This window comes from Ipomoea nil, unplaced genomic scaffold (genome assembly GCF_001879475.1).
Source record: "Ipomoea nil cultivar Tokyo-kokei standard unplaced genomic scaffold, Asagao_1.1 scaffold1074, whole genome shotgun sequence".
NCBI lineage: Eukaryota > Viridiplantae > Streptophyta > Magnoliopsida > Solanales > Convolvulaceae > Ipomoea > Ipomoea nil.
The window spans coordinates 2,845,578-2,858,993 of NW_017617502.1; the positions used below are offsets into that span (position 1 = coordinate 2,845,578).

At 35.6% G+C, this 13,416-nt stretch overlaps 1 protein-coding gene across 1 annotated transcript; it reads right to left on the reverse strand.

Annotated features, from left to right (window-relative positions):
• Positions 1-2,097: 2,097 nt before the first annotated feature.
• On the reverse strand, positions 2,098-8,296 carry LOC109182543 (cytochrome P450 CYP82D47-like). The gene is made up of 3 exons (XM_019332685.1): positions 7,769-8,296; positions 6,829-7,371; positions 2,098-2,878 (listed from the first exon to the last, which is right to left on the reverse strand). The coding sequence occupies exons 1-3, from the start codon at positions 8,183-8,185 to the stop codon at positions 2,252-2,254; spliced, it is 1,587 nt and encodes a 528-aa protein (XP_019188230.1). The 5' UTR covers positions 8,186-8,296; the 3' UTR covers positions 2,098-2,251.
• Between the last annotated feature and the right edge of the window lie 5,120 nt (positions 8,297-13,416).

A 13,416-nucleotide genomic window follows, 5' to 3' on the forward strand; every position in this document is an offset into this window, starting at 1 on the left:
CGGAATTAAATTTTTGTTAATTTTATAACGTTAATCTAAAAAATTTGAAAGAAAATAAGTGTTAGTAAACAAGTTTTTTAAACAGAAAACAGAGAATGAAAACTGAAAAATTAGGAAATAGAAAACAAAAAAAAAAAAAAAAAAAAAAAAAAAAAAAAAAAAAAACAGAAAACAGAGAACAGTTTTCTATTTGTAACGGACCCCTAAATTTTCAAGACATGCATGAGAATGTTTAAATCCAATATAATTCTTCCAAAGGCTGAACCACAACCCTAAGGGCCCCCCACACTCCGTTAAATCCAATATAATGCTATTATATTTTGGCGTAATCGATCCTAGCCAAATTACAAAAACAAGGCAAATTATATCGTGCACCAAGGCGCACAATGCATTGTGCGTCCTAGCCAAAACAACGTCATTTCGTATTTGTTTTATTTTTAGAAATTTTGTTTCCCATTTCTGCCGTTAACTTATAAAAGAAAATCCTATGTTTCGAATGTACATAATTGTATAGCAGAATATACACAAACTCATAACATAATACAGCTAATCTAACATAATACATAATACACATAAACTCTTAACATAATACACATAAACTCTTAATAGAACACATAAACTCTTAACAGAATACACAAACTCTTAACAGAATACACATAAACTCTTAACCAGTGTTGTAAAAATCGGCCTAGGCGCTAGGTGCCCCTAGGCTGTTCAGCTTTCACTGTTAGGAGCCCAAAAATCGGCCGGGTTCCTAGGCGGCCGGCTAGGTGGCGAAATCGGTCAAAATCAACCTAGTCGGTCGATTTCGTATGATTTTGACCGATTTCGTCTGATGTCGTCTGGTCTAGCCGTCCGTAGACTAGTTTGATACTTTGAATCTTTGGATGATTGAAGTATTTGAGTATTTTTATTTTTTAAGATTGTTTTGATGGTATGACTTATGAATTATCTTTATTTAATTTATTTGATTGAGTGTTGAAAACAGTCTCATTAAAATTGTCAAACTACAAGTCTGCCACTATTATTTTGTGTCTGCCTAGCGCACCTAGATTGCGCCTAGGCGCCCGACTAACGCCTAGTGCCTACTGCAACCATGCTCTTAACAAAATACACATAAACTATTAACAGAATACATATAAACTCTTAACATAATACACATGAACTCTTAACATAATACACAAAAACTCTTAACATAATACACATAAACTCTTAACATAAAAACGACGTTGTTTTAGACAGGGCGCACGATGCATTATGCGCCCTGATGCACGATATAACGATCGTAAAAACCAAGCACCTGCAATTTATATCATGTATCAGGGTCCACAAAATATTATGAACTCTGGATCAAAACGATGAGGTACATAATTCATAACACAAGATACAAAATATTACAACACAATATACACGTTATATATTTACTTATTTTTCAAATCTGATTTAGTACATAATTTGTGTTAATAGGCACAGAATTTTACAACACAACATAAATTCATAACATAAGACACAATTACTAATTTGTTTCAGGTCAGAATTCATACTCTTAAGGTACAAAATTTCATAACACAAGACACAAAAACTCACAACATCAGACACATACACATGCATCAGGATCCACTACAGTGCACTTTAAACTTTGATCCATGGTATAAGGAATGCAAAAAACCATGTTCATCATAACATAAAGCCATACATAACATAGGTAGCAGTAAAGTAGAAGAAAGATTAGACTTACTAAGGGTGTGTTTCATTCATGATGATACATTATTTAGTTGATAATTTTTTAAAACACACATATATGATTTGATTATCCCAATAATTATAAAGCTTATAACCTAATTTAAATTAATATTATTCTATTAATAATTCAGTCTTAGCTTATCCTTCCTCATTTCATTGTCTCCTCATTTCGTCACATCCTCAATCCTCACTCATCTCTCCTCACTGCGTTGAATTGCTTACTCACATCATTGTAGTCCTAATGATCAATTGCCTTGATTTTTTATTTTTATATTTTTAAAACCTTTATTCTAATTGTAGGGTTTCATACATAACCAAATACCAATATTGATAATTATTATAATTCCACCATACTACCAAAACATGTAAAGTACATTCACCAAAATCCATTCCAATTATCAAATATTTGATTCCTATTCCGATTGTGACCGTACCCTAGCAATTCAAACACACCCTAAAGTGCATGTGTAGTGAGATGAGGGAAATGGGAATCATGAATCATCATAGTTTATAGTTGGTAGAGCAGAGAAGGCAGGCGAGGTGCGACGAAGACCTCCAAGGGAGCCGCTTTATGCATAGTTGTGCCTGGTGTTTCCGTCAAATCCACTTTCGTTCCGGATTCAATGCTGAAGTTAAAGCCTTGGAGCAAGCGGGCAAGCGTGAGGTGCGTGACTTGCAAAGTGTAGGTAATTCCCGGGCACACTCGCCTCCCGGAGCTGAACGGGACGAACTCGAAATGCCGCCCGGAGGCGTCGACCTTAGCGTGGGTGGTGAGGAACCTCTCGGGCATGAACTTCTCGGGGTCACACCACACCCGGGGGTCTCGGTGCAGCTTCCAAGCATTGACGTAGAGGCGGGTGCCTTTGGGGATGTGATAGCCGCCCACGGTGCAGTCCTGCATGGCTTCATGCGGGACTAGCACCGGGGCCGGTGGGTATAGTCGCAGTGTTTCTTTGACGATGGCTTGGAGATACGACAAGCTCTCGACGTCGGAATCTTCCACCCACCGGTCTTTGCCCACTTTGGCATCTATTTCTTCCTGGGCGCGCTTCATCGCATCGTTGTTGTTTAGCAACAGGGAAAGCGTCCAAGTCAAATGAGCAGCGGTTGTGTCCGACGCATCTAATATCATGCTCTGCAAAGTCATATTTTGAAAAGGTGATTTTGTACGTAATCAGCTATCAGCTAACAGTTAATTTACCAAACACTTTTCTACACACTACCTAATCAGCTAACAGCTATCAACTAACTGTCATTTACCGAACACCCCCACAATATGTTAACGGCACATTATGTGCATGTAGTTATCATATCATTTGCATATAGTCAACATATTATGTGTCTTGTAGCTAACATATTATGTGTTTTCAATTTATTTACAAACACATAATTGATTAACTACATACATATAATATGTTAATGGCAGACACATTATTTAAATATCACTTTGGGTTTGGTCCATAGTATAATTTGTCCACAATTAGCCTCTGACCATCAACTGAATTACCAAATTTAACTCAATCCAAAATAACTTTTAACTACAACAATACTTTTTATAATAAAATATTTTATTAATTGTATAATAATTACATTTATTAATAACTGATATTTTTTTAATAAAAAAATAACAATTTGAAACATTTTAACAAAATATATTAATTTCACACTTTTTCATCAAATAAACAAATTAAACTTAAAAAAAAATTAAAAATAAATATATGGATTAAAATGAAAATATAAAAGAATGCAAGGGAGATATGCCAATAGGGAACAACCGGCACATGTCAAACAGTTTTCACATTTTCAGAAGTAAAATAAAAAAAAAAATTCAATTCTGAATTTTTCATTTATTATTAATTAATTAAACAAACTCTGTTTTTTAAAATGGAAATCTCAATTTGCGTGTGAGTTGCACATGCACGGGATGTCAGGTAAAAAGTTTTAGGGTCCGTTTGGTTCACGGAATATTAAATTACCTTGTGAATGTTTGATTGTTGGGAATATTAGATTATTGAAAATGTTAGATTCCTGTGTTTGTATAATCATGTTTAGTTTAGACTTATCTTATATATATATATATATATATATATATATATATATATATATATATATATATCTTTAAATAATTAGAAATAAAATAGTAAAATTTATAAATGTCCAAGGTTATCTTACATAACCTAAGAAAATGAAGAGAATGTGGAGGGAATGTATTCCCTGGGAATGTTATATTCCATCAGAGAATATGAACCAAACACAGGAATGTAAGTTCGTGAATGTCACATTTCCTTGGTTTTGTAATATAACCTGAACTAAACGGCCACTTAATGTTAATAATTATATTACTATCTGTTGATAACTACTTTCTCAACTTACTAAAGCACAAAGAATCAATAATGTCTCCACTGAAACTTAAATTCATAAACTCTTGTGTAAGAGTTTAACTTGGTGTTATTGGCCAAGATAGGAAATTTTTTTTTGTTTTTTAAAATGGAAATCTCAACTTGTGTGTGACTTGCACTGTTGCACATGCATTTCAGATGCAGAAGATGTCTAGTCCTTAAATATGACACAACTCCCACAAGTACCTTGGAATAGTTGAATTAAGCAAAGCGCGAAGCACAAGAATATACGACAGAGACATTTATCAGCCCACTGGGACCACGCCCCAGTTTGTCGTTTTATTAATTATTAAGGACATAATTACGCAACTACACAACTACTTTTTCATTTTCATTATCTCTACGACTCTACCCTTCGAAATTATAATGTTAAAATGGAGTTAATTTCAATTTGTGTTCTAAATTCATAAGTGTTAATTTACTTTTAATCTTTTTTTTTTTTAAATAACATCTCCTTTGATCTTAGAGTTTGTTGTGACATGGCTATTTTTAGTCATTTACTAACAAAATTTTGTGAAAATATTGTTAAATACAATGACATTTTGATCTTCAAATAGGAATTTTAAAAATAAGAATAAATTTCAACCCACTTTATGTATAAAAAATGATCAAAATATCAATGTATTTAACGATATTTCAACAGTTTTGTTGAAAGATGATAAAAAATAGTCTTGACACAATAATAATTATAGGACCAAAGGAATGTTCTGAAAAAATAAATAAATTAAAAATGGACTACTACTTATAAATCTAAGACAAAAAATAAATTAACTCTTTTAAATTCCTAAATTCAGTGCAAAACTCTTGATTTGAATTTTCAAATTCAAATATTCATTTTTATTGTAATTATATATTTTTCTTAAAATTTCACATACATGAAAACCTTCAAAAATCAACCAACTTTTTGGTGGCCAAGCACCTTGTGCTAAGACGACACTTTTGTAGCTCTCTTTGAGGGAATGTCACAAGACCGAATTTTGATAGTGGGGTATTCACTCTTTGAGCTACAACAGAGAGAAAAGTATAGAACATATACTACCTTATAATAGAGTGAATAATACTTTAAAAAAGAAATTAAAAAAAAAAAACTAACTTTTTTGTGATTCATTGGAAAGTTATGGTTCTAAACCTTAACCAAAACCATTATTACGATTCTACTTAATACGGAGTATTTAATTCCTATAATATATGGTCTGATTTGAACCACATCATGACCACATCACTCACCTTTCAATGTAATAAATCAAAATTTTTTTCTTCTAAATCTAAAATAGAGATGCCTTAAAATAATCGTTATAGTGTGTGCGTGTGTGTGTAAATATATATATATATATATATATATATATATATATATATATATATATATATATATATATGGATCAGTTCACGTCCGAAAAGTTTCACAGGTAAAAGATGGGGTGAGATCTGAGCCATTAATCTAATCTAGATCAACAGTTCAAATAAAAAAAATATTAAAGATAAAACGCACTTCATGTCGACATGCATGCAAATGATCAATTGTCTCAAACTGATACACCTTAAGATATAAAACTACGCACCTTAAGCTAGAAATGTCAACGCACCTTAAACTAGAAATGTGACGCACCTTAAGCTATAAAACAATGCACCTTAAGTTTTAAACTGATACACCTAAAAAGTGACGCATCTTAAGTTATAAAACTACGCACACTTATGCAAAATTACTTCAATCCCCACCATCGGGTTCAATCCTGTGACCTTACCTCAAGGAGAGCCACAGAAATGTCATCTGAGCATAAGGTGATTAACAATTTATATGTTAGTTATATCTAAAATATAAATATCAAATTTATAAAAAAATATGTTACATTATTATTATTATTATTATTATTTACAATAATGTAAATATCTAAAATCTAAAATTTTACTATAAAGTACTAATTTCAGTATAAAGTATATATATATAATTCGCTGATACATCCTACTCTAGTGGATCTTAATAAAATAGAAAGAGTGAGACTGTTTCAGTTATATCAAATAGTCTTTTTTTTTTTCAATGGTTTAGTTCAAAATTGCTTCCTCTTATTTTATTTTTGACATGATGACACCTGAACAAGAGATATCGACAAATTATTGTGTGGACCATAATAAAAAGTACATTTTTAATATATTAAATGTACATTATTTTTGTACTGTATGTACATTATACAATATAATATATACTCAATACAAAAATAATGTACATTCACTGAATACAATGTACATTATTTTTATACTGAATGTATATTATTTTACAGTATACAAAATATGATTTATATAACTTGTGTGGACCATGGTCCACACAATAATGATTAAGAGATATCAATGTCGTTCTCATAGTTACACCTAATGAGAATAATATTAATAACTTCATAAATATATAAAATGATATATCATGAATCTTTGCTCCATAAAAAAAACAACTTTTCTCAATATATAACAGTACGGACATCTAGTATTGTCTAAATCTTCCAATGAAGTTGTGATTCATATGAGTTGAGTTATATAGTTACTTTGGGAGAAGATGAGTTATATAGTTACCAGTCTTTTTGTTTTGTTTATTTTGTATTTTTATTTTTTGGAAAATGATATGTTTATTTTTTGAGATAAAACTTGTGTCATATATAAAGTAACGGAAATAAAGTAAAAAGCAAATTAAGAATGATACCATAGCGGTGGCCTTGATAACGGTTTCCTGCGAGTGACCGTGATCACCGGTGAAGTCGTCGTCGATGACGGAAAACATGACGTCGATAAAATCCCGATCATCGGCGCGTCCGTTCAACCGCCGCCGTCGCTCCACATGTTCGTCAATCCAAACCTGAAGAATCCCATCCGTTTCCTTAAAGTTTCTCTTCATGGCCTTAATATAGCCCTGAAAATCTATCCATTTAAACAACGGAAACGGAATGGCGTCGTACAGAACAAGCTGGGCGTCCAGATACATATGATCCTTGACGGCATTAATGATCCTCTGCGCCTCCACGTGGTCCGCGAGAGTGTTCTTGTCGCCGTCGTTTATTACCAGGTTCGAGTACCTCTTCCCGGCGACAATCTTCAAGACCACGTTTAACGTCAGTTTCTCAAACCACTGGCCTATGTTTATCCTTTGATTCGTCGGAATCTCAGAGTCGTAGAGTTCTTTGATATTGAGCTGGAGCTCCGCCACCCGGACGTGCTTCAGTTCCTCCAGCCTCTTGGCCGACAGAACCTATTAATAGTTATACAATGAGATAAAATATATTGAGCATATAAATATTAATGTGCAATCCAACTATTAATTTTAGATTTTTAGTTGAGATGGAGCACAGATAAACGACTACGGTTCACGTGTTGCTTGGAACTCCGCACACGTGAGGAGGCGTGTTGAGCATATAGTCATTAATGTCATTAATGTGCAATCCAACTATTAGCTTAGACTTTTAGTAAAAGTCAAGAAATTATGAAATTTCTGACCACATGAGAGTGATCTTAAAAAATGGTCAGAAATATTGTTTTTCTGAATACCAAAAGTAGACTTTTCACTTAATTTAAAATTTTCAAGTGGTTAGAAATTCTATAATTTTCTGCAGTGAAAAATAATATAAATTATTAATCCTCAATAGAACCTGAGTGGCGACGAGCTTTCGGAGCTTGCGCCAGTAAGGGCCGTAGGTTGTGAAGCTGAGCATGGCGTAGTTGTAGCCGAGGTAAGTGGCGGCGGACAAGACGGAGCGGTCGGCGAAGTCTTTGTCGTGAGTGGTGAAGCAATCCTTAACGGCCTCCCAACTGCTAACCACCAAGGTGCGGTGGACGCCTAGGCGGACGGTGAATATAGGGCCGTATTTGTCGGCCAACGACCCCCATAGCCGCGCTAGAGGAACGCCCTGGCCGTCGAGCTTGTGGAGGTGACCGATAAACGGCAAAGCTCCGGCGGGTTCCGGGGGCAACTTGTAGCTTTTGCGGCTTTTTCTTCCCCATAAAAGAAGGGAAGCCAATACAAAGAGCCCTAGAGCTAAGAGATGAGATAGGAAATGGAAATCCATGAGGGTATGGGTACAATAATGGTGGCCATGTGATATAACCGTCCTATTTATAACAACGTGAGACTCGCTAGAGATGGGTAGAGATGAGAGTGAGCTCTGATATCGAGCAATCCAATCAAGTTGGTCAGATTTTCAGATGTGTGATTCTAAGTTATAGGAGTTGTCTATTAGTATTATTGGTCAGATTTTCCTAAATTAAAGAGTTAACTCTAGTTTTTTTTTTTTTTTTAAAAGTATAATAATATTTCATATTTGATTTTACAATTTTATATTTTAATTTTAATTTTTTTTTTTTTTTTGTCAATTCAATCCTATTCCAAATTTATTTTCTTATTAAGGTTGGACTAAAATTTTACCTGGAATTTTTAAAAATTATTCTGTATTATGTTTTAGATCTAATTAATTTTTGCCAACTACTATGTATTGTGATGACACCTCTGCTACCATACTAATTTGGTGGTCACAAGATCAAACCCGATAATGGAGGCATTGATTCTTTGCTAAAAAAAATTAAAAAATCATAAAACAAATACGTATTACTTTATAAAGAATTATGAGTGTTTAAAAAAAATTAATTAATTTTTAAAATATATTTAGTGGTCAATCTTAATGTCTTATATCTATTAAATGATTTATTTTATAGTATTCTTTTCTAAAATTTATTTTCAAATCGTTTTTAAAAGTTATACATAATGCCAAGTTAAGAAATACGTATTATAGGGAAGATATCAATTTAAACTTAGATCACGTGCAAATAGCTAGAACAATCCTAGCCCAGAAAACTTAATTAATTATGAGTAAACTTAGATCACGTGCAAATTGCTAGAACAATCCTAGCCCACAAATTGATATATTGAATTGGTTTATTAGTAAATTACATGTTGACACGTTTTTTTAGGAAAACCACAATGTATTAAGCTTCAGAAATCAAATGTGGAATATAAGTAGGATAAGAATTGATGTAGTAAATTACGTAATACGGTGCTAGGGTGGGTCCCGGTTACGATCTTTTTACATAGTCTGCTTGTTGATTTAAGTTAGGAAATTCGGAATACTTGACAGTGGGTCAGAGGTTCTCGAGCCAACAGTTAGCGTGTAGAAATAGTCAAAATTCGGAATACTTGACAGTGGGTCAGAGGTACTCGAGCCAACAGTTAGCGTGTAGAAATAGTCAAAAAAGTCCCTCCCTATAGCAATTAATGCGGTATTTATAGGGAAGAAGATGGAACAGGCTCCGGTCTAATGGCATACATGGCACGTAGAACCCATGCACAGGCTCAGATCGAGGCCCAAGGTGGCTTGACTACGTGTCCTAATATTCCTGGGTTTACTAGGTGTACCGCCATTGCGTTTTGCTAGTAGAATCAGGTCGGTAGGTTGATCCCGACCTGATTAGGTCGGGACACAGTGATTACTATAGCGCCTGCGTATGGTTGCGTATAGCTGAGCTCGGAATGAAAGATGGTCGGGAAGGTGTGCGTATCATGTCGATGAAAATCGAACCGAGATTTATTTTAATAGTGGGTCCGTTACCGACCACCATATACGTACGGTCAATAGGGAATAATCCCCATCAAGTAGCCCCCCTAGCTTGGAGCCTGACGACGGTTCGTGGAGGAAGGAATCAACATACAACTCGAACGAAGACCATAATTCAGCGTGGATCGGGTGCAATGCAGGTGCACGGATCACCGTCTGTGTTAGGGCTGTGCATAACCCGTCCAACCCGCCCAACCCGACCGACCCGAACCCGTCATACTGGAATGGATCGGGAACCGAACCCGAATAGCCAAAACCGATCCGAGGCCGAAAACGACGCCGCATTAGTTGGGGCGGGGAGGGGGTTATATTTTCCACCCGAACCCGTCCGATAACCCGAACATTTCTAAGCCTACGTATAACCCTATGTAATACGACGTCGTGTAGCCTAAGTATAAATAGAAGAAGAAGCGGAGAAATCGCAAACCCTAGTCTCATTTGCGCAGCTCTTCATTCCCTTCTTCCAGAGAACTCTCTCAGTTCTCTCTTCTCTCTAGTCTCTACCCTAGTTCTCTCAAAGTCTCTTCTCTCAGACAGTCTCTTTGAGTCTCTGAGACGCTGAGAGCCTGAGAGTGTGAGTGTCTGTAGTGTGGAAGCTATTATTCTCCGGTGGAAGCTCTCAAGAGTCAAGCCCCATTCGTTTCCGGTAGCCCTCAAGCCCCAAGCGAGTCTCCGGTGGGAGCGATACTCCGGTGGATTGTAGTTCGCTGGCTAGGAATCGAAGCTCTTTGTTCTCGGGGGTTTATTTTAGAGAAACGAAGTAATCTCTATTCTCTAAACCCTAGTTTTTAAGATTGTTAGTTTGATTGTTTGATTAGGGTTATTCTGATTGTGATTTTTTGATTTGTATGGACTGTGAGGACTGTGATCTGTTGAGAAGTTCCAGATTACTTACTCACTTGTCTCTAATTTAAGATTGATACTTTGATTGTTTGATTAGGGTTATTCTGATTGTGATTCTGTGATTTGTATGGACTGTGAGGACTGTGATCTGTTGAGAAGTTCCAGATTACTTACTCACTTGTCTCTAATTTAAGATTGATACTTTGATTGCTTGATTAGGGTTATTCTGATTGTGATTCTGTGATTTGTATGGACTGTGAGGACTGTGATCTGTTGAGAAGTTCCAGATTACTTACTCACTTGTCTCTAATTTAAGATTGGTACTTTGATTGTTTGATTAGGGTTATTCTGATTGTGATTCTGTGATTTGTATGGACTGTGAGGACTGTGATCTGTTGAGAAGTTCCAGATTACTTACTCACTTGTCTCTAATTTAAGATTGATACTTTGATTGTTTGATTAGGGTTATTCTGATTGTGATTCTGTGATTTGTATGGACTGTGAGGACTGTGATCTGTTGAGAAGTTCCAGATTACTTACTCACTTGTCTCTAATTTAAGATTGATACTTTGATTGTTTGGGTTATTCTGATTGTGATTCTGTGATTTGTATGGACTGTGAGGACTGTGATCTGTTGAGAAGTTCCAGATTACTTACTCACTTGTCTCTAATTTAAGATTGTTGGTGGAAGCTTAATCTGTATGTGTGTAACTCACTAACTGAGTTAAAGGCTTAAAGGGGTAATTGTCCCTAATCTGGTGGAAGCCCTAGCCCCTTTGTGTGAAATCCATATATATGATGAGCATTATGAAGTGGCATACATCCACTTAGCTTGAATGCCTGAATATGGATTTCTTTGTAAATTGTAAATTGTAAATTGTATTAAGTTTATGGATATGGGACCCTTAAATTGTTTATGTGCAATTCTGCATACATGATGACATGTGAAATTAACTGAAAGTAAATAAGTAATATGTAAATATGTAATACTTCTATGTATGAGTACTGTATGGTGGAAGCTTTAGTATGATTGGTTGTCTGCTTTATTTGGATACTGATGCCCATCTTTATAGATGGAAAGCATCAGTGCAACTGGACACCCTCCAACCTCAACTGATGAGGAGCATGGAGTAGAAGCTCAAGGTACTGAGAGAAATCCTCAGACAAATCCTATGCCTTCTCCTCCTGTTGTTCCTACAAAGAAGAGGAAAGAGGTGGAGTCTAGATCTATAGTATGGGATCATTTTGAAAAGATCCGTGCTCCACCTGCTGAAGGTGAAATTGAGGGACCAGTAGTTGAGGGCAAATGCCTTTATTGTGCCAAAATCTATAAATGTGAAAGTAAAAAGCATGGCACTTCCTCTTTGAGAAACCATATGAAGGCCTGCCTAAAAAATCCTCATTGTAAGGACACAAGGCAGTCTCTTCTCACCTTTAATGCCTCTGGAACAGAAGCTTCTGAGGGGGTTTTGGGGACTTGGGTTTTCAACCAAGAGGCTATTAGGAGGGCATTGTGTGAGATGATCATTGTTGATGAACTTCCCTTTAGGATTGTTGAGGGAAATGGCTTTAGGAAATTCATTTTAGTTGCTTGTCCTAGGTTTCAAATCCCTTCTAGGTGGACCATTTCTAGAGACATTTATCAGATTTACCTAGATGAGAGAATAACCCTAAAAAAGTTGTTTAAGGTGAGCACCCAAAGGGTCAGCTTGACCACTGATACATGGACCTCTGTCCAAAGGATCAATTACATGTGCATTACTGCACATTTCATTGATGATCAGTGGAAGCTAAACAAAAAGATCATTTCCTTTGTCCCAATTTCTTCTCATAAGGGAGAGTATATAGCCAAAGCCCTTGAGAGTTGTCTTCTTGATTGGGGGATTAGAAATGTGTTCACTGTTACTGTTGATAATGCCTCTTCAAATGACACAGCTTTGGGGTTTTTCAAGAACAAACTTCTGTCTTGGGGTGGGTCTTCTGTTAGGGTTCAATATATGCACATGAGGTGCATAGCCCATGTGTTGAACTTAGTGGTCCAGGATGGGTTGAGATATGCAGGTCCTTCTGTTAAGAAAGTTAGAGATGTTGTGAGATGGGTGAGGAGTTCTCCTGCCAGACTTAAGAAGTTTAGAGAGATTGTTGTGCTTAATGGGGTGGAAGCCAAATGTGCATTACAACTTGATGTTCCAACAAGATGGAACAGCACATACATGATGCTTAACACTGCCCTTCAATACCAGAGGGCCTTTGAAGCTTATGAGAATGATGCCTCATTGAATGCTGACTTACCTGATTCTATTCCAAACTTTATGGATTGGCTTTCTGTGCAAAGCTTAGTCCATTTCCTGAAAGGCTTCTATGAGATGACTGTGAGAATATCTGGTTCTCTATATGTCACTTCAAATACTTTCTTTTCTGAGATTTCTGACTTAGGTTGCATGCTGGATGACATGGTTAACTCTGTTTCAACCTCTGAAAAGGTAAACTGTAAACTGGTATCATTTATCTGAATGTGTTTGTATGCATCTCTTAATTTTTTATGTGTTATGTCTATTTTATAGGATATGGGGTCCCATATGAAACAAAAATTTGAAAAATATTGGGGAGATCCTGAAAAAATGAACTTCTTGATATTCTATGCCAATATTCTGGATCCTAGGGATAAGATTGAGTACATGCCTGCCCAATTTGCTCAGTTGTATGGTGATGAAAAAGGAAAATCATGCTTTGAAAAGGTTCAATCTTCTATGGTTGTCCTGTTTAATGATTATACAGCCACCTACAGTGTGCAGTCTGCATCCCCTACTGTGCAATCTACCCAATCTGAACCAGTCCATTCTCAAACT